At 45.9% G+C, this 22,475-nt stretch overlaps 2 protein-coding genes across 2 annotated transcripts in view; one reads left to right on the top strand and one right to left on the bottom strand.

The window, feature by feature from the left end:
- Positions 1–240: 240 nt before the first annotated feature.
- The window catches only part of LOC132808492 (oocyte zinc finger protein XlCOF7.1-like), a 73,769-nt gene continuing 51,534 nt past the window's right edge, over positions 241–22,475 (top strand). The window contains exons 1-2 of the mRNA XM_060822157.1: positions 241–357; positions 10,155–11,501. Of these exons, the coding sequence (XP_060678140.1) occupies positions 10,552–11,501 (950 nt within the window). The 5' untranslated portion in view covers positions 241–357; positions 10,155–10,551. The remainder of the gene's footprint in view (positions 358–10,154; positions 11,502–22,475) is intronic.
- Positions 18,250–22,475, bottom strand: part of LOC132808469 (zinc finger protein 420-like) — a 34,749-nt gene continuing 30,523 nt past the window's right edge. The window contains exons 4-5 of the mRNA XM_060822130.1: positions 20,300–20,579; positions 18,250–20,215 (exon numbers count right to left, since the gene is read on the bottom strand). Of these exons, the coding sequence (XP_060678113.1) occupies positions 19,607–20,215; positions 20,300–20,579 (889 nt within the window). The 3' untranslated portion in view covers positions 18,250–19,606. The remainder of the gene's footprint in view (positions 20,216–20,299; positions 20,580–22,475) is intronic.

Here is a 22,475-nt window from a genome sequence, read left to right on the forward strand (position 1 = left end):
CGACAACGTGGCATTGTGTGATTTTTAACTTTGAAAATCTGTCAGTAATGCCAACATCTCCGTACTGCGCATGCTACTCGGTGTCAGCAACGCAGTGCGCATGTTCCATGGTGTCAGCAAAATATTACGCATGCTCACGCAAAAAGCGGAAGCACTCCGTGATCTTGTTTTGATGGACCAATGAGAAGCTCTGGAGGACCGGATGGAGACTGGTCCTCCTGCCAATCACAGCAAACCCATTGTCTGGATGCGGAAGTAGGACCATGAACTTCTGAAGTTGCTGCTGCTGCTCCTCTCTCCCTGAAAGAAGATTGAGCTTCACCCCAGACTGCAACTTCCTTCCTCTCTCCAACATCTGTGAGTACAGCACGCTCTTTTCTCAACCCCTTTTCCATTCCGGGGTTCAGCTGTTGACTTGCAGGAACTGAAGGGAAACGGAGTGAATCCAGGGAGGGGAGAGACTCTGGGAAAGTTAGTCCAGGTCTTTTTTCAATGGAAAATACAGGAGAATTGACATTTCAGGCTCGAGCCTTTCATCAGAAATGATGTGTGAATATACAATAGGGCCTCTGCGTCCTTCTAATCCAGTCAGTGCAAGTTGTCAGACAGGTGCAGCAAGTAGCGAGCAAGGCAAGTGGGATATTGGCAAGAGGAATTGAGTTGAGAAGTGAGGACGCCTTCCTGCAGTTTGGGAGTAATTGAATATCTCCAAGGCTGAGTTCATCTGCTTATTGAACAACAAAGAAGTGATGGTTATGGGGGAAGGCAAGACCAGTACAGATCAGTTACAGAAACAGACCCTTCAGTCCAACTAATCCATGCTGACTATGTTCTCAAACTAAACTGGACCCACCTGCCTGTGTTTAACCTATATCCCTCTGAATCTTTTATATTGGAGTCATAGAGATGTACAGCACAGAAACAGACCCTTCGGTCCAATTTGTCCATGCCTACCAATTATCCTAATCTAGTTTATTTACCAGCCCTGGGCCCATATCCTTCGAACCCCTTCTATTATAGCTGGGTGGGTGGGGGGGGGGGGGAGGGGAGAGAAGAGAAATGGCGATCCTCATGTCCTTTTAAAATCTTTCTCCTCTCTTTCTTTCAAAAATTTGCTCCGTAGACTTGAACCCCCAGCCAAGATAAAGGATTTTGGCCATTCACCTCATCTATACCCCTCACGATTTTATAATCCTCCTCTGCTCCAGTGGAAAAAATTCCAGCCTATTAACCTGAATGTAGGTATATTCATGGCAGGTCAGGCAGCATCCAAGGAGCAGCCTGACCTGCTGTGTTTTTCCAGCACCACTCTAATCTAGACTCTGGTTTCCAGCATGTGCAGTCCTTGTTTTACCCTTTTACGTAGGTATACTCATATCTACTTATGATCTGTTCAATGCTGGTGCAAACCCGACAGGCGAAATGGCCTATTCCTGCTCCCAATTTGCACACTCCTAGTCCAGGACAGCAAGAGACCATAAAACACAGGAGCAGAAATTAGGCCTCTCAGCCCATCAGGGCTGCTCCACTATCAAGTTCTGGCTGATAAGTTTCTCAATCCCTTTCTCCCTGTAACCCTCGACCCCCTTGATCCTCAAGAACCATCTACCTCCATCTTAAATCTACTCCGTGACCTGGCCTCCACAGCCTTCTGTAGCAATGAATTCCACATATTCACCACTCACCGGCTGAAAATGTTTCACCTTATCTTTGTTCTAAAAGATATTCCTTTTACTCTGATGCTGTGCCCTCAGGTCCTAGACTCTCCTATAAATAGGAACATCTTCCCCTGAACTCTGTCCAGGCCAGTCAGAATTCTGTCTGTTTCAATTAGATCTCCACCTCCCCCGAGTGTGGGCCTGTTAATCAGCATGAACCACACCCTTCAGGATGAGTTACAGCAGGAATTAGGTTCAGCAAAGTCAGAATGGAGGAAGTGTGTGTGGGATGGAGATTCTCAGCTTTTAGGGGATGAGAGAGGAAACAAAGTTCAATACAAATTAGAATTGATCGGTGGGCTGATGGGTCAAGGAGTGGCAGAATGAGTTTAATTTAGATAAATGTGAGGTGTTTCATTTTGTAAGGCAAATCAGGGCACGACTTACATAGTTAAAGGGGAGTGTTGCTAAACAAAGTGTCCTTGCAGGTTCATAATTCCTTGAAAGTGGAATTGCAGGGAGACAGGATAGTGAAGAAGGCATTTGGTACACTTTCCTTTTTGGGTCAGAGCATTGAGTACAGGTGTTGGGAGGTCATGTTAGGCCACTTTTGGAATACTGTGTGCAATTCCAGTTGCCGCCCTCTGGTAGAATGTTGTGAAACTTAAAAGGGTTCAGAAAAGCTTTACAAAGATGTAGGCAGAGTTGGAGGGTTTGAGCGATAGGAAGATGCTGAATACACCAGAGATAATTTCCCTGGAGCATTGGAGGCTGATGGGTGACCTTACAGAAGTTTATAAAGGGTATGGATAGGTTGGATTGCCAAAATCTTTTCCCCATGGTAGGCGACTCCAAACCTAGAGGGCATCGATTTCACGTGAAAGGGGAAAGATCTAAAACGGACCTGAGGGTCAACTTTTTCACACGGGGGTAGTGCATGTTTGGAATGAGCTGTCAGAGGAAGTGGGGAGGCTGCTACAATTACAACGTTTAAAAGGCATCTGGATGGGTATGTGAATAAGAAGGATTTAGAGGGATACAGGCCAAATGCTGGCAAGTGGGATTAGACCAGTTTAGGATATCTGGTCGGCATGGATGAGTTGGACTGAAGGCTGTGTTTCTGTGCTGTATGACTTTAATCATCTTACGTGAAAGCAGAAGTGTTGTTGTGAAGACTGGAGTTTCAGAGCAGCTTTCAAAGATGTTTTGCCTTTACTGGAAGCAGAAGAAGTTACAATGAAACCTTTCATTGGTGAGACAGCAACTGAGTACATGAGTACGTCTAGGATTTTGGTGGAATGTGGGAATTCATTGCACTGTGGGGGTGAGCAGTAAGGACAGTGTGCTGATTGGGGTGCCCAGTGAAGGGCTAGGTGGATTTTTGAGTTAAACTGCTCATTTCTGTCAGCCTCCGATGTTTTGTTTCCAATGCTGTCCATCAGAAGGAGCGGTGAATGAGTAACTGGTCTTGTTAGAAGCCTTACAGTTTTCAGTACTGCAGGAATTGCATTATTTCATCAGCATTGTAAAGGTTACTGGCAGCAGCAGGAGGTATGGGCTGTATTCACTAGAAATGATTAAGCATTTAGATAACATACATACAAGGGGAGGGGGGTCTTGTCTTTTGATTTGCAGAAGGTGGGAGATTCTGGGAGCTGTGATCTAAGGCAAACACAACTGCGGTAAATCATAGAAGTCCTACAGTGTGGAAGCAGGCCAATCAGCCCATCAAGTCCATTCTGACCCCTCCAAAGAGTATCCTGCTCCCGTCCCCATCCCTCGGGGAATCAAGGGTAGTCGGGATAATGCAAGTAAGAGCTGAGATGATGGATAGATCAGCCATGATCTTAATAAATGGTGAAGCAGGCTCAACAGGCCCAATGGCTTACTCCTGCTTCTATTACGATGAAACTATAACCCTGCATTTCCCATTGGCTAACCCACCTAACCTGTACATCCCTGGGCACTATGGGCAATTTAGCAAGGCTAATCCAACTCAAGGTAGATAAGCAATGGAGTGATGTGGAAAATGGACATCAGAGAACAATAGAAAGGAACAAGGAGAATAAACGTACCAGCAATTAAAACTGGATTCAAAAGATTACAAACAATAAAACTAAAAGGTCAGTATTTGACTGTGTGCTTGTTATGAAGGGGTAGAGGTACTGTACCTTTAAGAGAGTTTTAAAAAATCGAGCAGAACAAAGTGTTATAAACAAGATGAGAATGTAATATTTGGTCAACACAAATAGAGCAACTGGGTTGCCATGAGGCACAAACAAATTTAAATTTGGCCAATCAGTTTAAATTTTGCCCCAAAATACCAAAGTCCAATCAAGTTTGAATTAAGTATTTTGATAATATTAACACCAATAAAATGATTTATGTTTTGGACTATAAAACCGGGCATTTTTATGAGTTTTAATATTCTCTGTTGGACATAAAGAGTAAACTTGTTAATTTTTACTTTAAATATTTACCTTTGGGATAGTTATTTGCCTCTTGAACTTTTACATATTACTGCATGGGGTGAATCATCTCTATATTGCTGGTTTAATTTAGCAGAGGGGGTTACCCCGTGTCGTAATAGCGCTGCAACATAACAAAAGTGAATGAATTGACTGCTCACATTGAAGAGAATAATTATGATCTGAGACTCCTTACAGAGACATAGCTTCAGGATGACAAGGATTGGATCCTAAATATTGAGGGGAGATGTGGCATTCATGTCGAATGGGAAGCTAGGTAAAGGTAGAGGGTTGACACTGCTAATCAAAGCACTGACCACAGGGCAGTCTGGTGTCGGCTCGGATTTCAGGTCCTGGTTTCTTTGTCCTTGGTTGATCTTCCTGTTCCCACACAGTTGTTGTCTGTTCTCAGCTGTGCTTCATTTCTGCTGAAGCTTTAACCTCCTTTGACACCTTTCGGGACAATAAAACATTCACTCAATCAAAGTCCAACCTACAATCTCCCAGCCTGTAAACCATCCAGACACCGAGTATCATCATACCAGAAAATATAACAAAAAAGGTGAAAAATTAGAATTAAATAGGTGCTTGTGTCTGTTCATTGGCAAGTAAACTAGAAATAGGGGTCTGCTAGGATTCTTGTAGTGCCCTAATTGAAGAATTCTCTCTCCCTTACGTCTAAGTATTAGTACCCAGCTATGATTTATAACAATATTTACATCAACAGAAATGAAGCATCTGTTATGCAATAGACATAGAGATATACAGTATGGAACTAGACTTTTTCTCTCTCTCATGTGCGCGTGCGTGCGCGCACACACACACATACACACACACACACACACACACACACACACGTCTATGGGGTGAATTTGTATTTGCAGATACATTGTGCATTTTTTGAGCAAAATGCAATCTGCAGGCAGACAATACATGGAATATTTTGTAAATTCCACTTTGGAAATAGAACCAGTCTGACTCAAAAACTGGGATACATACAGAATCTGGCCTCACACCTTTAATGCATTGTCTGAGTTGAGTTGTCACCTTTTCTTATATAACCTTAAATTATCTCGAGTAGGTGTCTTTTAAGAAGTTCTGGGATTTACATATTAATGACACCGGCAACTCATTCTAAAAGATGAAAGACTTTACAATCCAGGTTTCTTCAATGTATCATTTCAGTGGCATGACTCTGTAGTGTTTTGCTGTAAACTCAGTGTCTTATGATCTTATAGTCCACAACCACCTGATGAAGGAGCAGCGCTCCAAAAGCTAGTGCTTCCAAATAAATCTGTTGGACTGGTGTCATGTGATTTTTATCTTTGCCCAGGTTAGGGTGGATTGGCCCTGCTAAATTACCCACAGTGTTCAGGGTTTTGCAGGTTGGGAGAATTGTTAGAAGTGATTTGATTCCACCTTCTCGTGACTGTCTGTGTGAACTTTGGTATGTTCTCCCCCTTCTGTCTGCATGGGTTACCTCTGGGTGCTCCGGTTTCCTCCCACAGTCCAAAGATCTGCAGTTTCGGATGGATCGGCTGTGCTAAAGTGTCCAGGGATGTGCAGGTTAGAGTGGGTTAGCCATGGGGAACTGCAGGGCTGTCGGGTAAGTGGATGAGTCTGGGTGGGATGCTGTGTGGAAGGTCGTTGTGAATTTGATAGGTGAAATGGGCTCTGCAGGGATTATATAATTCTTCTGCTTTAGCCATATGTAGATTGAGAAATGACTGCTGTGGGAGGAGTAGGTTCCAGTTCATGGGACACAGTCCCAGTCGTGGGGAAGATGGGAATTGTGCTGTCTCTCTCCCCACTCACTGCCCCCATCCATTCTCTCTCGCCCTGCAACTTTCTGTCCCCCATTTTCTCTCTCTCTCCCTCATTCTCTTCTTCCATCCTTTGACCCCCGAGTCTTTCCTTTCCGCCCCCACCACCCTCTGTTCCCCCCAGTCTCTCAATGGCCCCCACACTCTGTCACCCTGTCCATTCTGATTCTCTTCCAACCCCCACTAAACTTTCTCATGCCTCGAGCAGTCTTTGATTGCTGTATCATGCTCTTCTCAGAAGATAGAGAGAGAGAATGGTTGGTGATGACACTGCCTGGGAAATGGGGGTGCACAAGAAATGACTAATCTTTCAAATTGAGAATAGCTACAATAATATATTCAGAAACAGCATTAAAGTTTGAACGCATGTTCAATTTTATATTAAGACAAAGCTGCAGCCATCTTTCTCAAACTTGCTTTGAACTATGTGCAGTTGAGGACAGGCTGTTCGGGGTGAATGAGGCTTTTGCCCAAAATGTCAATTTTCCAGCTGCTCGGATGCTGCCTGACCTGCTGTGCTTTTCCAGCACCACACTCTTGACTCTAATCTCCAGCATCTGCAGTACTCACTTTCACCTGTTAGGGGTGAATGGCCGATTCCTAGTCTTGAAAAATTGGCTTCTGTTAGAAGGTGTAGAGGTGTATTCTACCTTTTAAGAGAGTTGAAAAGTGAGTAGAACCACCTGATATAGCACCAAGCGTACTGAACAAGGTAACAATTTAACATTTGGTCGAACAGCTCGGTAGCTGGGTTGCCTGGGGACAAAAACATACTCAATTTTGGCCAATAGATTTAAATCTTGCCCCAAAATACTGAATTCCAATCCCCGTGTCTGCATGGGTTTCCTCCGGGTGCTCCAGTTTCCTCCCACAGCCCAAAGATGTGCAGGTCAGGTGAATTGGCCATGCTAAATTGCCCATAGTGTTAGGTGCATTAGTCAGAGGGAAATGGGTCTGGGTGGGTTACTCTTCGGAGGGTCAGTGTGGACTGGTTGGGCCGAAGGGTCTGGTTCCGCACTGTAGGGAATTTAATCTAATCTAATAACACCAATGAAATGATTTGATGCTTTGGAGTATAAAATCAAAAAAAAATTGAACAGTTGCAGGAGAACTGCCAAAAGACCAACAAATGTAGGCTGCTAGTGAGAACTCTCTGAGAGGTACCTGTCCAGATAAGGAGTTTGCACAGAAAAAAAACATTGACACCGACCTGGAAAGCAAATATACAGAGGAAGATACAAAGAGAAGATTTAAAAGCTGGCTGGTTTTGAAGTTTGAATCTTTCGGTAAATCTTAATCAGGGGTTTTCATTGGACTGGTATCATACAGGGGAAAGTAGAAGATAGGTTAGAGAAAGGAGTTGTAAATAGTTGTTAATTAATTATTCTCCATTAGACTTAAAGAAATAAAGTTGTTAATTTTAACTTTAAATACTGACCTTTGGGAATAGTTTCTTGGTTCTTGAATTTTCACAGATTACTGCAAGGGTTAAACGTTCTCTATGTTGCTGGTTTAAATTAGGTGGGGGAGATTGCACCCAGTGTTGTAAAATTTGGGGGCTTTCGCCCGAGATTTGAACTGGTTTAGACAGATTTGAATAGATTTGGGAGTACGAAAAGTCCCAGCAGATTTAAACACTTGCAAGTTAGTGCCCTAGATCATTAAATAAAACTTTAAATAGTGACTTGGAAACAGTTCCTTACCTCTTGAATTTTCACATTTGCACATGGGGTAAATCTTTTTTTGCTTTTAAATTAGTGGGGGGAGTGCAGTCCGTGTCATAACAGTTCTGACTATGTAGAAATAGAATCATGGAGTAGTGGATCATGGAAACAAGCTGTTTGTTCTGTGCCAATCGGATATCCTAAATTAATCAGGACACATTTGCCAGCTCTTGGCCCATATCCCTCCAAACCTTCCTGTTCATATACCCATCCAGATGCCTGTTGAATATTGTAATTGTACCAGCCTCCACCACTTCCTCTGGGAGCTCATTCAATCCACGCACCACCCACTGCGTGAAATAGTTGCCCTTTAGGTCCCTTTTAATCCTTTCCCTTGTCACCCTAATATAAATCAATTGCTGCTTCTTCTGAACAGGCTCAGTGGTTAGCACTGCTGCCTTATAACGCTAGGGACCCGGGTTTGATCCCAGTCTCTGGTAACTGTCTGAGTGGAGTCTGCATGGGATTCCTTTGGGTGCTCCGGTTTCTTCCCACAATCCAAAGATGTACAGGTTTGGAAAGAGTATTTCTTGACGGGAATTAACTTTCACTTTTTTTCTACTCCTTAGGTCCCTTTTAAATCTTTCCCCTCTCACCTTCAACCTATGCCCTCCAGTTTGGGAGTCCCCTACCCTGAGGAAAAGATGGGTAGTCAAATAAAATGCAAAAGGAATAAAATGTCAAGCCGCAGGATAAATATAAAACGTCACTCCAGCCTTTCTTGTCTCTGATTGTCATTTGGGTACAAAATCTGTCAGTAACACCAGCAACTTCACACAGCACCTTGCGCGTGCTCCTCGGTGACAACACACACTGCGCATGTTCGCCGGTGTCAGCAAAACCTGTGCGTGCTCCTAACTGTCCGCGGTAACTGCGCATGCTCTTCTTTTGTTGGGCCAATAGGAAGCCCTGGAGGACCGGAAAGAGCGTGGTCCTCCCGCTAATCAGAGAGCCCCCTATTGTGTCTATCTCTCGCGCTCAATCACAATTTATGGAGGGGACAGATTCTGGAAAAGTTGGGCCAGGTCTGTGTCTCAGTTGGCAACCTCATGGAAAATGCAGGGCCACGATGTGAAGTGATAGCATTCCCTTGCGGGGCGGGGGAAGCAGAAAGGAGATGCATTGTTTAAATGGTGAGAAATTGGGATGTGGAGAAAATGAGGACTGCAAATGCTGGAGATCAGAGTCAAAAAGTGTGGTGCTCGAAAAGCACAGCAGATGAGGCAGCATCCGAGGAGCAGTAGAGTCAGCGTTACAGGCTTGAGCCCTTCATCAGGAATGTGTATAAAGGGGCCTCAGCGTCCTTCCATACTAGTCAATGCCAGTTGTCAGACAGGCGCAGCAAGCAATGAGCAAGGCAAGTGGTATATTAGCAAGAGGAATTGAGTTCAGAAGTGGGGAGTCTTCCTGCAGTTATGGGATCATTGAATATATTCAAGGCTGAGTTCATCTGATTTTGGAACAACAAAGAAGTGGATATTTATGGGGGAAGGTAAGAAAATAGTTTTCAGGCCATTTCAGAACAGTCACCGAGTCAAACAGCACAGAAACAGTCCCTTCAGTCCAACTACTCCATGCTATGTTCTCAAACTAATCTAATCCCACCTGCCAGTGTTTGGCCTATATCCCTCTGTCACAAAGCTGGTCCTTCTCGAGGATGCTGTGTCCTTGGTTTTTTTTCAGAGGGGTGGTAAAAAGACCCGGGCTCCGAAGCGACTGGTTTAGTACAGAGATGAAAAACGGTATTGGGAGGCATTTTTGGTCAGATATGAACAGATGAGACTTGAGGCCAAAGCTTTTATGTTTTAGAAGTGACCTGTACAATGAAAGGGGAGTGGTCAGTCCTGAAAGCTGAAGTCTCGTTTGGGTGAGTTAAACAGTGGACTGTGTGGAGAAAGGCTGCTAGCACTGTCTCCTTCCGCCCTTCTAACTTCAACTGTAAGCCTCTGTTTCAGTTTTACTTTAAGGGTGTTTTTTTGGTACTGTTGTGTACAAGCATTACGAAGAGTGTTAAGAGTTTCTCCACAGCTTGTACTTTATTAAGTAAAGTTTGGTTGTTCACAGAAGTTGGCGTATTGCAGTGTAAGAAGCTCAAGCAAAAGAACTTAACAAAGGAACCTAAGGGATAAGTCTTTCATGCAGAAAGTGGCGTGTTTAAGGAAAGAGCTGTCAGAGTAGGTGGTGGCTGCTGGCACAATTATGACATGAAAAGGCATCTGGATGGGTATACGATTAGGAAGGGTTTAGACAATATGGTCCAAATGCTGGCAAATCGGCCGAGATTAGGTTAGGTTATCTAGTTGGCACGGATGAATTAGACCGAAGGGTCTGTTTCTGTGCTACATATCTCTATCGCTCTGACTTGCCACGAACACTTGCCACATCTATATGTTCAGTTTCTCTCTGGTGTCAGTGTAAATGCCTTGATGTCTCATTCTTAACCGGACTGGCAGTAATGACTTTTGTAATCTTTTCTTACAGACTATCTGAAGACAAAAGTTTCAAAGTCAACAGATAAAGGGCTTATGCCCAAAATGTTGATTCTTCTGCTTCTCTGATGCTGCTTGCCTTGCTGCGCTTTTCCAGCGACGCATTTTTTGATTCTGACTCTCCAGCGTCTCCAGTCCTCACTTTCACATCAATGTCTGACAGTCACTCAGTCCATCAGGACCGCAACAATTTTCAACTGATTCTGTGAGAAGGAGCAACGCGTTCTCTTTGGTTCCTGTTTGAGTACGGGGGGACTGGTTGAAAGACTCTACTGTTGCAGCGCAGTGTGTGTGGAGCCTGAAACAACTCTACTGCGTGGAAAGAGGAATTCATTGCGGGATTGTACACGTGTGTGTGTGTGTGTGTGTGTGCAGCTGAAGCTTCAGCCATGGAGAAACCTGAGGAAACACGCCCCGTTGAGAAACCATGGAAGTGTGGTGACTGTGGGAAGGGCTTCCGTGTCCCACCTGTCCTAGCGGCTCATCAGTGCAATCACACTGGGGAGAGGCCGTTCTCCTGCCCCGAGCAGGCGAAGGGCTTTACTTGCTCCTGTGTCCTGCTGGCCCACCAGCATATACAGACTGGTGAGAGGACGTTTTACTGCTCCATGTGCGGGAAAGGGTTCACTTGGGTGGACAACTTCCAGACCCACCAGCGATTCCACGCAGGGGAGAGGCTCTTCAGTTGCCATGAGTGTGGGAAAGCCTTCAGCAATTCCTCCGACCTGCTGAAGCACCGGCGAGTCCACACGGGGGAGAGGCCATTCAGCTGCCCCGAATGCGGGAAGGCCTTCAGCGACTCCTCCAACCTGCTGAGGCACCGGCGGGTCCACACGGGGGAGAGGCCCTTCAGCTGCCCAGAGTGTGGGAAGGCCTTCAGCAATTCCTCCAACCTGCTGGCCCATCAGCAGGTCCACACAGGGGAGAGGCCCTTCAGCTGCCCAGAATGCGGAAAGGCCTTCAGTAAATCCTCCAACCTGCTGGCCCATCAGCGGGTTCACACGGGTGAGAGGCCCTTCAGCTGCTCAGAGTGCGGGAAGGCCTTCAGCAATTCCTCCGACCTGCTGAGACATCGGCGAATCCACACGGGGGAGAGGCCTTTCGCCTGCCCAGAGTGTGGTAAGGCCTTCAGCAATTCCTCTGACCTGTTATCCCACCGGCGGGTCCATACCAGGGAAAGGCCATTCAGCTGCCCCGAGTGCGGGAAGGGGTTCACCCGCTCCTCCAAACTGCTGGCCCACCAATGGGTCCACACCGGGGAGAGGCCGTTTGCCTGCCCCGACTGCGGGCGGAGGTTCACATTGTCCTGCAACTTGCGGAGGCACCAGCAGGGGCACAAGTGCATCCAACAATCAGATTCCACCAGTGATGCTGCAGTGGGTCACCCCCAAAGCTGAACCTCCTGCCTATTCTGACAGTGGGTGCAGTGGGCTTTTGTTGTTTTGTGCTGGACTCACCCTCTTTTTCCCCCCCCCCCCTAACACCACCTCCCAAGCCCACCTATGTGGCTCAGGGGTGGCATGGTGACTCAGTGGTTAGTACCACTACCTCATGATGTTGACCTGGGTTCAATTGCATCCTCAGGGTGACAGTCTGTGTGTAGCTTTCACAATGCCCCCCACATCTGTAGGGGTTACCTCTGAGTGCTCTGGTTTCCTTCCCCTGGTCTAAAGGTGTGCAGGTTAGGATGGATTGGCCCATCTAAATTGTCCCATAGTGTTCAGGGATGTGTAGGTGTGGTGCATTAGTTGGGGTAAATGTAGAGGAATAGGGATAGGGGAATGGGTCTGGCTGGGTTACTCTGCAGAGGGCCAGTGTGGACTTGTTGGGCCAAAGGACCTGTTTCCATAATGTAGGGAATCTAATCTTCAAAAAAATTCCTCCAAGCGATACTGATAATATATGCCGAGTTGGACAAAGTATCCCATCAAGTTTGAGACAAACCCAGAGTTGAAGAAGTCGGAAGTCACACAACACCATGTTACAGTGCGAAAGGTTTATTTGAAATCACAAGCTTTAGGAGCATTGCTCTTTCATGAGTGCTGCTCCTTCATCAGGTGCCGTGTGACTTCTGACCTTGTCCACCCCAATTCAACACCAGCACCTCTGCATCACAGTTGACAAATGAGATTGGATTTTATTCGGCCTGATTTAGTGAAATGTTCATTTGGAAACTCAAAACTGTCGGACCTACAAAGAGACGCGAATCATAGAGTCCTACAGCAGGAGACAGGCCCTTCTGCCCAACATGGTCCATGCTGACCAAACTGTCCATCAACACTCAGCCCATTTCCCTGCACTTGGCCCATTTCCTTTCATACCTTTCCAATCCACGTATTTGTCCAAATGCCTTTTAAATGTTGTTAATGTACCCACCTCAACCACTTCCGCTGGCATCTCATTCCATATGTGTACCACCGTCTGTGTAAAAACAAAAGTTGCCCCTCACATTCCCTGTTATTCTTTTTCCTCTAACCTTAAACTGATGCCCGCTAGCCCTCACTTCCCCAACCCGGGGTAAAAGTGAGTGCATTCACTCCCTCCATGCGTCTCACGATCTCTTCACTTCTCTAAGGGCCTCTCTCAGTCTCTAATGCTCTAAATAAAAATATCTTAGCTTGTCTAACCTCTCCCTTTTACACAGACCCTTGAGTCCTGGCAACATCCTTGTATATGTCTTCAGCACTCTTCCAAGTTTAATAACATATTTGTTATAGACACTGCCCTGTCTACCTATTTTGTTGGAAATATAGGACCTAATCCAAACAGGATAATCTGGCTGATGGGACAGGAAACCACTTCCTTTCTTGAGAGACAGTCTCCTGGAGAGAACTGGCTGGCTGACTGAGTCCACACATTTGCCTAAGGTGGTGCTCGAAACCTTTATCATCTTTGGGATGGATCCCCATTCATTCAGTGCTTTGGAGTCATGCAGCCTGGAACAGACCCTTCAAACCAGCCAGTCCATGATCCCCAACTAAACCCGTGCCACCCATCTGCTCCTGGCCTGTTAACAGTTTGTTAATCGTTTTGTTCATTTGTTCACCGTGAGAGTTGGATAAATAAATTGCTGATTTTAAAGTGTTGGGGATTTACTCTTATCACTAGAACAAGTTACACCACTTTTCATGCTAATTTTACAGATTATTGGGTGACACGCTCCTCTGGGTGTTTCTGTTTGAGAAAGGTGGTGCTGTCAGCCTTCGCTTTATAAGGGTATTGACGTGATGTACTGCTGAATGCAATGGAGTCAACATGAATCCCAGCCTCTCACTGTGGTTGTGGGTGAATCGCCTTAATTTGGCTCTTAACTCAGAAACTGCACACAATAAACTGCTGAAACAATCATTTACACTTTATTGTATGTAGCAACCAAAAATAAAACTCCTCAAGTAACCAAGTTCAACCTCACTCACAACTTGGCTATCACCCAATTGATGGCAGAATTTAACTGAGTTTCCACCGACAGTATCTGTCTCTGGAAGTGTCCAGGGATTCACTGCAGTGTTGTTCTTCCAAGTACTGCTGCCCCGTGTATAAATGTTAATGAATATCGGGAAGAGGGGGGAAGGGAAACCGTTCCTGCATTTTCATGATTTCTCCATGGTGCAGGTGTCCTCGTATTTCTCCAGGTTCAACAATCAGTTGAAACTCGTTCACACTTACAGCATAGGTGTGGTGTTACTGGTGAACCCTCTGATAATTGAAGGACTTCATTCAGTCTGTAAAGCATGTTCCAGTCACTACTCTGGTGTGTGAGTATGTGAGACTCTGAGTTTCCAGTCACACTGACATTTAAAACCTAACAAAGCAGACAGACCTTCTCCCCTTTGTTTTCAAGGCCATCAATATCCAAGTCCTGGTGAATCAAGCAACTGTCAGACTTCGATGTGATGTTTGGTCTGAGATTTCTGCCTCCAAATTCTTCTCTTGTAATATTCCTGTGGAAAGAGATGACAAAGGTCATCGCTGTCAGTCCACAATAGAAAATCAAAACACACAATTCTCGTTTCTGTGGAACATTTTTTCCTCTCTTAGTACCCAAGATCTTTGTGCTGATCTATATGTAAATGTATACAGCAGGGTAATGTGGTGGATTGCATTCTCCATGAAGAGTTCACTCAAGTTGCTGAATGGACATCTATCATGCTGTACTGACGTTCTTATTGAAGATATACAATATTATGAGCCCTGAAACAACTGCAAATCAGGCTTTTAGAGCCACAAACATTCCTTCAAATATGGAACATAAAGCCCAGACTTATCTGTCTTATATTAACACATGGTTGTCTTACATTTCCAGAAGACTCAGATTTAAGTTTCAAGTGTGACTTTTTGTAAAAGAAGCCATCTTTTGGACTCCTTCCATACCATACTGACTCTATTACTAGAAATACATCCATATTACACCAGGATTCATGGATCAGTGACGTGAGGCTTATCTTTACCCTCGTATAATTTTCTGTTGCATAAATGTTTTGACGAATGCCAGTCATGAGTCAGAGACATAAAACACAGAAACAAATCCTTCAATCTAACTTGTCCATGCCGACCGGATATCCAAAATTAGTCTAGTTCCATTTGCCATCACTTAGTCCATATCCCTCTAAACCCTTCCTTTTCACATACCCATCCAGATGCCTCCACCACTTCCTCTGGCAGCTCATTCCATACACACATCACCCTCTGCAAAAAAAGGTTGACTGCAAGGTCCCTTTTAAATTTTTCCCCTCTTGCCCTAAACCTATGCCCTCTAGTTCTGCACTCCCCCTATCCCAAGGAAAAGACCTTGTCTATTCACCCCATCCACACCCCTCAAGTTTTTATAAACCTCTTTAAAAAACACACACTCAGCCTGCGATGCTCTATGGAAAACAGGCCCACCTTATTCAGCCTCTCCTTGTGGTTCAAACCCTCTTACCCTGGCAACAGCCTTGTGAATCTTTTCTGAATCCTTTCAAGTTTCACAACATCCTACCTATAGGAGGGAGACCAGAATTGCACACAATATTCTCGAAGAAGCCGACTGAAACTGACTTTTGCAGAATCTGCTCCCTGCTTGGATTCACACTCTCTGCCTCCCGTTGTTGCAAGTGAACAGTTCTTTCCCGCTTCTCTCTCTTCCAGGATAAGGAATGGAAAGGGGGAGAATTGCTTCATTCCCAGATTTTGCCCAGAAGAGCCCCCCTATTGTCTGAATGCACAAGTTGGACCATGAGCTTCTAAAGCTACTGCTGCTCCCCTCTTTTTCTGAATGAAGATTGAGCTTCACCTTTCCTCTGTCCAAACATCTGTGAGCACAGCACATTTTTGTTGAAGTAAGGCATCTTTCCTGAATGTTACAATTAAAGGGATGTCTTCCCCCTAATACTCAAAGGGATGGTAAGTCAGAGAAGGACCATGCCTTGTATTGTGTGGCATGTGTGACAGTTGCAACAGGATGTCCCAACTCCTATGCTCAATTCAAAGTTTGTGAGAAGATTTGTAGCTCGGGTGCTTGTTGTTGTAGTTCTGTTCGCCGAGCTGAATTTGTGTTGCAAACGTTTCATCCCCTGTCTAGGTGACATCTTCAGTGTGAAGCGCTTCTGTGATGTTTCCTCCGGCATTTATAGTGGTTTGTCTCTGCCGCTTCTGGTTGTCAGTTCCAACTGTCCGCTGCAGTGGCCGGTATATTGGGTCCAGGTCAATGTGTTTGTTGATAGAATCTGTGGATGGGTGCCATGCCAGAGAACAGCCAGGGAATTCCTAGAGGTATGGCCTCTAAGCATTTTTCCAGCACCACATTTTTCAACTCTGGATCTGGGACAAGGTGTGTGGTGTGGAGGTGGGTGGAGGGGAGGGGAAATAAGGAAACTGGTGAAATCTACATTGATCCTATGTAGTTAGTGGGTCCCAAGGCAGAAGACAAGATTGTGGGTGGCACGGCAGTTAGTACTGCTGTCTCGCAGCGCCTGAGAGCTGGGTTCAGTTCCCGACTCAGGCGACTGACTGTGTGGAGTTTCCGCATTCTTCCCGTGTCTACGTGGGTTTCCTCCTGGTGCTCCAGTTTCCTCCCACATTCCAAAGATGTGCGGGATGAATTGGCTATGCTAAATTGCCCGTAGTGTTAGGTTAGGGGTATGGGTGGGTTGCACTTCGGTGGGTCGGTGTGGACTTGTTGGGCCAAAGGGCCTGTTTCCACACTGTAAGTAATCTAATCTAAATGTTCTTCCTACAAGCGTTAGGTAGCTAGAACTTGGAGGGGGTGGCAGCAGAGTACTTGCATGTCCTTGACAGATTGGGAGGGGGAGTTAAAGCATTCAGCCACAAGGCGGTGGGGTCGTTTAGTTTTGGCATTCCAGAGCTGTTCCCTGAAATGTTCTGCAAGTTGGTGTTCCGTCTCCCCAATGTGGCAGAGACCACATCAAGAGCAATGGACGTATCAATAAATCTTATAAACAAATTGTACAAATCTTAGCCTGCCAGAGTTATTTCATTTAATTAAGTTAAAGAAAATTTTAATTAAATTGGGTGACTACATGAAATGGTTTGTTGGTCAGACTCAAATCATCCTCAAATGAGACAATGCCATTAATATCAGTGAACTGCTTTTTTTGTTAGAACCACAAGTTCTTGATTTAATTGACATCTGCACATTCAATGTCAAACTCTGACATCAGAAATGACATGGCACCATTAATTTTTTCTCACAATAATCCAACAAACAAATTAATAACACACAGTCAATACCAAGTCTCATTAATATGAAATTAAATTTGACCAAATAAAATGTAAAATTGAGATGAGAGATAACAAATGGGGGAAGGGCAGAAGGTAAGAAATGCAGCATCATAGAAGGTGTTCCTCCAGGGAGTGTATTTTACCAACTACAACTGCTCAATATAAACAAACACTCTGACATGATCCTCCGGTTTTAATGTAAACCATACCCCCATACAGTAGGTACCATTTAAATAAGTTAATAGATACAAGCCTTGAGTAAATCCAGCCTCCAGCCGGACCCCCCGCTTCTTGGAGCTCGGACCTTCCTCCAGCTCCGGGGGGTTGTTGAGCTCCTGGGCTCCGGCCGCCGCCGAAGAAGCCGCGGGCGCCGGCTCTCTCTCCTCCACCGCCGACAGTTTTAATTTGTTTTCCCGTTCACCCGGTAACCGTCACCTCTTGTTTGAAAAGTTCCGACTTTAATGTGAAATGTATTTTAAAGGTATTTTCTGAGGTAAACGATGCCTGTCTGCCCCCCTCCCTCCGTCAGAAACCGCAGCCTCGCGCCGCCATCTTTGTTTTTCTTCTCCTTTCCGTCTCCTTCAGTGACACGCGTCATCCGCGCCTCCTCCAATCAGAGCGCACCTTCCTCCACCTGACCAATAGCGGCCGCGTTTGCGTGTCATGTCCCACCCTCTGCAATCTCTCTCTCCGATTGGTCGGTACCGACCACAAGCTTTGGGATTGGTGGGGAATGTCACAAGCGGCTCAGTGTATCCGCCCTTTTCATTCCCGTTCATTCATTCAACAGCAGCTGACCCAATTTACTGCAACGGGCTCTGGGGCTATAGCGGTAGTGTCACATATTCAGGGGCAAGATGTGATTTTTAACGATTTCAACTGTGGCACCTCCACATCCATTCATTCAACCGAAGAGGACTCAATTCAGTGTAATGGGCTCTGAGGGTATAATATTTGTATCCCATGTTGAGAAGAAACCTCTCCCCATTCATTCAATAGAAGGGGACCTATTTGCTGCAGAGGGTTTTATTTTATGGCGCAGTGGTAGTGTCTCTACCTTCGAGCCCTGAAATCCCACTGCTATGAGGATGCGTGATAACAAATTTTTTAGTCATAAGTCACCTGACACCAGATTATAGTCCAGCAGGTTGTTTGGAAGATCTTACAGAAATATATTAAATTCTGAAAGAAATAGAAATAGGATGTTGCACTGGTAGGTGAGACTAGGATAATACCGCGTGGCCTCAAGATTAGAGGAAGCAGGTTTAAAACTGAACTGAGAAGAAACTTCTTCACCCAGAGGGTTGTTAATATATGGAATTCCTTGCCCAGGGAAGGATTTGACATTACTCAACAATCAATAGAAGCAGTAGATAATTCTTTTATTTTTTTTCAGGAACATAAGGGATATGGTGAAAACGCAGGTAAGTGGAGCATAGTCCACGAAGAGATGAGTCATGATTTTATTGAGTGGTGAAGCAGATTCGAAGGGCCGGAAGGCCGACTCTTGCTCCTAGTTCTTATGTTGAAATCACAAGCTTTTGGAGTGTAGTCACTTCAGCAGATGAAGTCATGAAAAAACAAGTGCAAGAAAGAGAATTTAGATAAATGAAAGACAGAGCATCTCGACGGTCAATTACTTACTCCCATTCCTATTTAGGATGATCTCACTATACAGCAAGTGGTGTGTTTTCCATTGTTTAAAAACAAATATTTAAGATGAACAGTTTGTTTTTCCTCACTTGGACACATTGTGACCCATAACAATTTATATAGCACTGTGAATATCATAAACCCTCTCATGAGACATCATAGGAACAATTCAAAACTAGATTTGTCACTGACTCACTTAAATAGATGCTAGAAAGGAGAAAAAATCCCAACATGTGCAGGATGCTAACGAAAAGTCAGCAACCTGAAATGGTAACAGGAGCAAGTGAACAGCCCCAGTCAGGAAACTCATATTCTGACGTCCACTACAGTACCTTGTACTATTCTTCACTGAACACTGCAACTGCTTTCCTTTTCAGTTTAATGATCCACCTCTATTTTGAATACCGTAATTGAATCTGACTCCAACACACTCTCTGGCAGACAGTTCCAGAGGTCAAAGTATTTTCAATCATTAACAAAGTAAGTTTTGGATCCGTCCCAAAGACAATTCCGATGGACTTTTGCTTCCAAACATTTACAGTAAGTTCTTGGCATGGACACATTTCCAACTTAGTAGGTTTATTCAAATTTTATAACATATTGGGGGGTAGCACACTGCTTAGCATTGCTACCTCACAGCATAAGGGACCCAAGTTCAATTCCAGCCTCAGGTAACTGTCTGTGTGGAGTTTGCATGTTTTCCCTGTCTGCACAGGTTTCCTTCCACAGTCCAAAGAGGGGCTTCGGTACATCTGTGTGGAACTCCTCCAGTTAACTGAGGGCAATGGGGCACTGTGAGGATCAGTAGATCAGACAATCAGTCAGCAAGTTCTCTCCGGGAGACTTGTCTCAAGGCAGGCAGCGGTTTCTTATCTCATCCATTCTCCTACCCTCCACAAACTCCACACAGACAGTTGCCCCAAGGGTGGAATTGATCCTTGGTTCCTGGTGCCATGAGGCAGCAGTGCTAATCACTGAGACCATGCCACCCCTGAGCCACCGTGGGGTTGCAGTCCAACGGAAAACAAATACATTGCACCAACTCTCCCACTGCACCCACTGTCAGGAGAATCAGTCCTGGGGGGGACTCACAGCAGTGTCAGTGGTGGAATCTGATTGTTGTGAGCGCTGGTGCCCCCGCTGGTGCTTCCGCAAGTTGCGGGAAAATGTAAACCTCTTCCCGCACTCAGGGCAGCTGAAGGGCCTCTCCCCGGTGTGGACCCGCTGGTGGGTCAGCAGTGTGGAGGAGCGGGTAAACCCCTTCCCGCACTCTGGGCAGGAGAACGGCTTCTCTCCGGTGTGAACGCGCTGGTGCCTAAGCAGGGCAGAGGAATTGCTGAAGGCCTTCCCGCACTCGGGGCAGCTGAATGGCCTCTCCCCCGTGTGGACCCGCCGGTGGGCCACGAGGTTAGAGGAAACAGCAAAACCCTTCCCGCACTCGGGGCAGGAGAACGGTCTCTCGCAGGTGTGGATCCGCTGGTGGGTCAGCAGGTTGGAGGGCTGGGTAAAGCACTTTCCACACTGGAGGCAGGAGTACGGCCTCTCCCCAGTGTGGACTCGCTGGTGCCTCAGCAGGTGGGAAGACCTGCTGAAGGCCATCCTGCACTCAGGGCAGCTAAAGGGCTTCTCACCCGTGTGGACCCGCAGATGGGTCAGCAGAGCGGAAGAGCGGGTGAAGCCCTTCCTGCACTCAGGGCACGAGAACGGCCTTTTCCCGATGTGGACCCACTGGTGCCTCAGCAGGGTAGAGGAATCACTGAAGGCCTTCCCGCACTCAGGGCAGCTGAATGGCCTCTCCCCTCTGTGGACCCGTTGGTGCTTCAGCAGGTCCGAGGATTTGCTGAAGGCCTTCCCACACTCAGAGCAGGGGAAGGGCCTTTCCCCAGCGTGGACGCGCTGGTGGGCCAGCAGGTGGGAGGAGTAGGTGAAGCCCTTCCCACACTCAGGGCAGGAGAATGGCTTCTCCCCAGTGTGGACTCGGCGGTGGTCCAGCAGGTGGGAGGAGCAGGTAAAGCCTTTCCCGCACTCGGGGCAGGAGAATGGCCTCTCCCCGGTGTGACTTCGCCGATGAATCTCCAGGACAGATGGGGCATGGAAGCCTCTCCCGCAGTCGCAACACTTCCACGGTTTCTCCACAGTGTGGGATTCCTCTGGTTTCACCATGGCCGCAGCTACAGCCCCATGTATGGCCCCTGCCCACAGTAAATTCCTCTTTCCTGGCCGTATAATTGTTTCAGGCTTCACACAAAGTGCACTGTAAAGTAGAGACTCTCATCCAGTCCCGCTGATGCTGAAAATGGTCTGAAACAGGAACCAAAATGTTTTGCTCCTTCTCACAGAATCATAGTTGAAAATCCCGATGGATTGCGTGACTGTCAGACATTGATGTGAAAGTGGGGACTGCAGAGGCTGGAGAGGAGTTGAAAAGTGCGGTGCTGGAACAGCACAGCAGGTCAGGCAGCATCCAAACAGCAGGAGAATCGACGATTCAGGCATAGGCCCTTCATCTGTTGATTTTTAAACTTCAGTCTTCAGATCTTCAAATACTCTGGAAAAAGAGATTACAAAAGTCATCACGGTCAGTCCAGGGTAGAAATTCAGAACAAGCTACTCCACTTTCTGCAGAACATTTTTTTCTTTTGCTGTTCCACAAAATTGAAAGCATCCCACTCTCTCTCCTCCTCCTCTATTCTCACTCCGCTCAAATTAATTCTCCTGAAGGTGCTGATTCAGGATCTTACAGGGACAGAAAAAGCAAAAACGTCAGGACTGACATCTGCGAATTTTGGATAACACCACGTGAAAGTTAATATCTTTCAGGATATTGCTGAGAGTGAGCAAGTCTGATTTTGGGAAGCAAAAGAAGTGTAAATTCAGGTTGAACCTGCAATACAGCTTCTTGATAAAAAAACAGACCTGAATTGGTTATCGTCCCTGTGGTGGGTGGTGGGGGTGGTGGTGGTGGTGGTGGTATGTGGAGGGTGGAATGAGACATGAAGGCATTGACGCAGACAACCAGAGAGAAACTAAACATATGGACATGGCAAATGTTCGTGGCAAGCCAGAGTCAGATCTACAGCACAGAAACAGCCCCTTTGGGCCAACCAGATATCCTAGCCTAATCTAGTCCCATTTGCCAGCACTTGGCCCATATCCCTCTAAACCTTTCCTATTCAAATACCTATCTAGGTACCTTTTAAATGTCATAGCTGTATCAACATCCACCACTTCCTCTGGCAGCTCATTCCTTATACACACCACTCTCTGCATGAAAAGGTTACTCCTTAGGACCCTTTTAAATCTTGCCCTCCTCCACTCTAAACCTTTTACCCTCTAGTTCTGGACACTCTCACCCAGGGAAATGTCCTTGTCTATTTACCCTATCCATGCCTCTCATGATTTTATTAATGACTCTCAGTCACCCCTCAGCCTCTGGTGCACGAGGAAAAACAGCCCAGCCCATTCAGTTCAAACCCTGGCAACATCCTTTTAAATGTGTTCTGAACCCGTTCAAGTTTCACAACATCATTCTGATAGGAGCGAGACCAGAATTGCACACAACATTCCAAAAGTGGTCTACCCAATGTCCTATCAGCCACAACACAACTTCCCAACTCATATCCTCAGTCAGGGGATTGGGAAAGTTTTCAAAACCCACAAAAAGACAACCAGGAAAGAATGCAGGGACAAACCAAATTTGAGGGTCAGCTTGGAAGCATCAATGAGAAAATGGCGCACTGGGTTTATTGCTACCTGTTCTTCTTGAGTACATATACGTATTTCTCTTCTGCTCTTCGCAGTTCCTCTGTGCTGCAATGTGTGGTGGCTCGTTGAAATAATCTGATGCAGCTTCGTTTGTGGGTGTTGGGATGATTGTTTCTGTAATTACGTATTTGGTCCGTGTGTATTGTTTCCTGTCGACGCTAGTTTGAAGTTCCCC

Source organism: Hemiscyllium ocellatum (assembly GCF_020745735.1).
Source record: "Hemiscyllium ocellatum isolate sHemOce1 chromosome 27 unlocalized genomic scaffold, sHemOce1.pat.X.cur. SUPER_27_unloc_6, whole genome shotgun sequence".
Lineage (NCBI taxonomy): Eukaryota > Metazoa > Chordata > Chondrichthyes > Orectolobiformes > Hemiscylliidae > Hemiscyllium > Hemiscyllium ocellatum.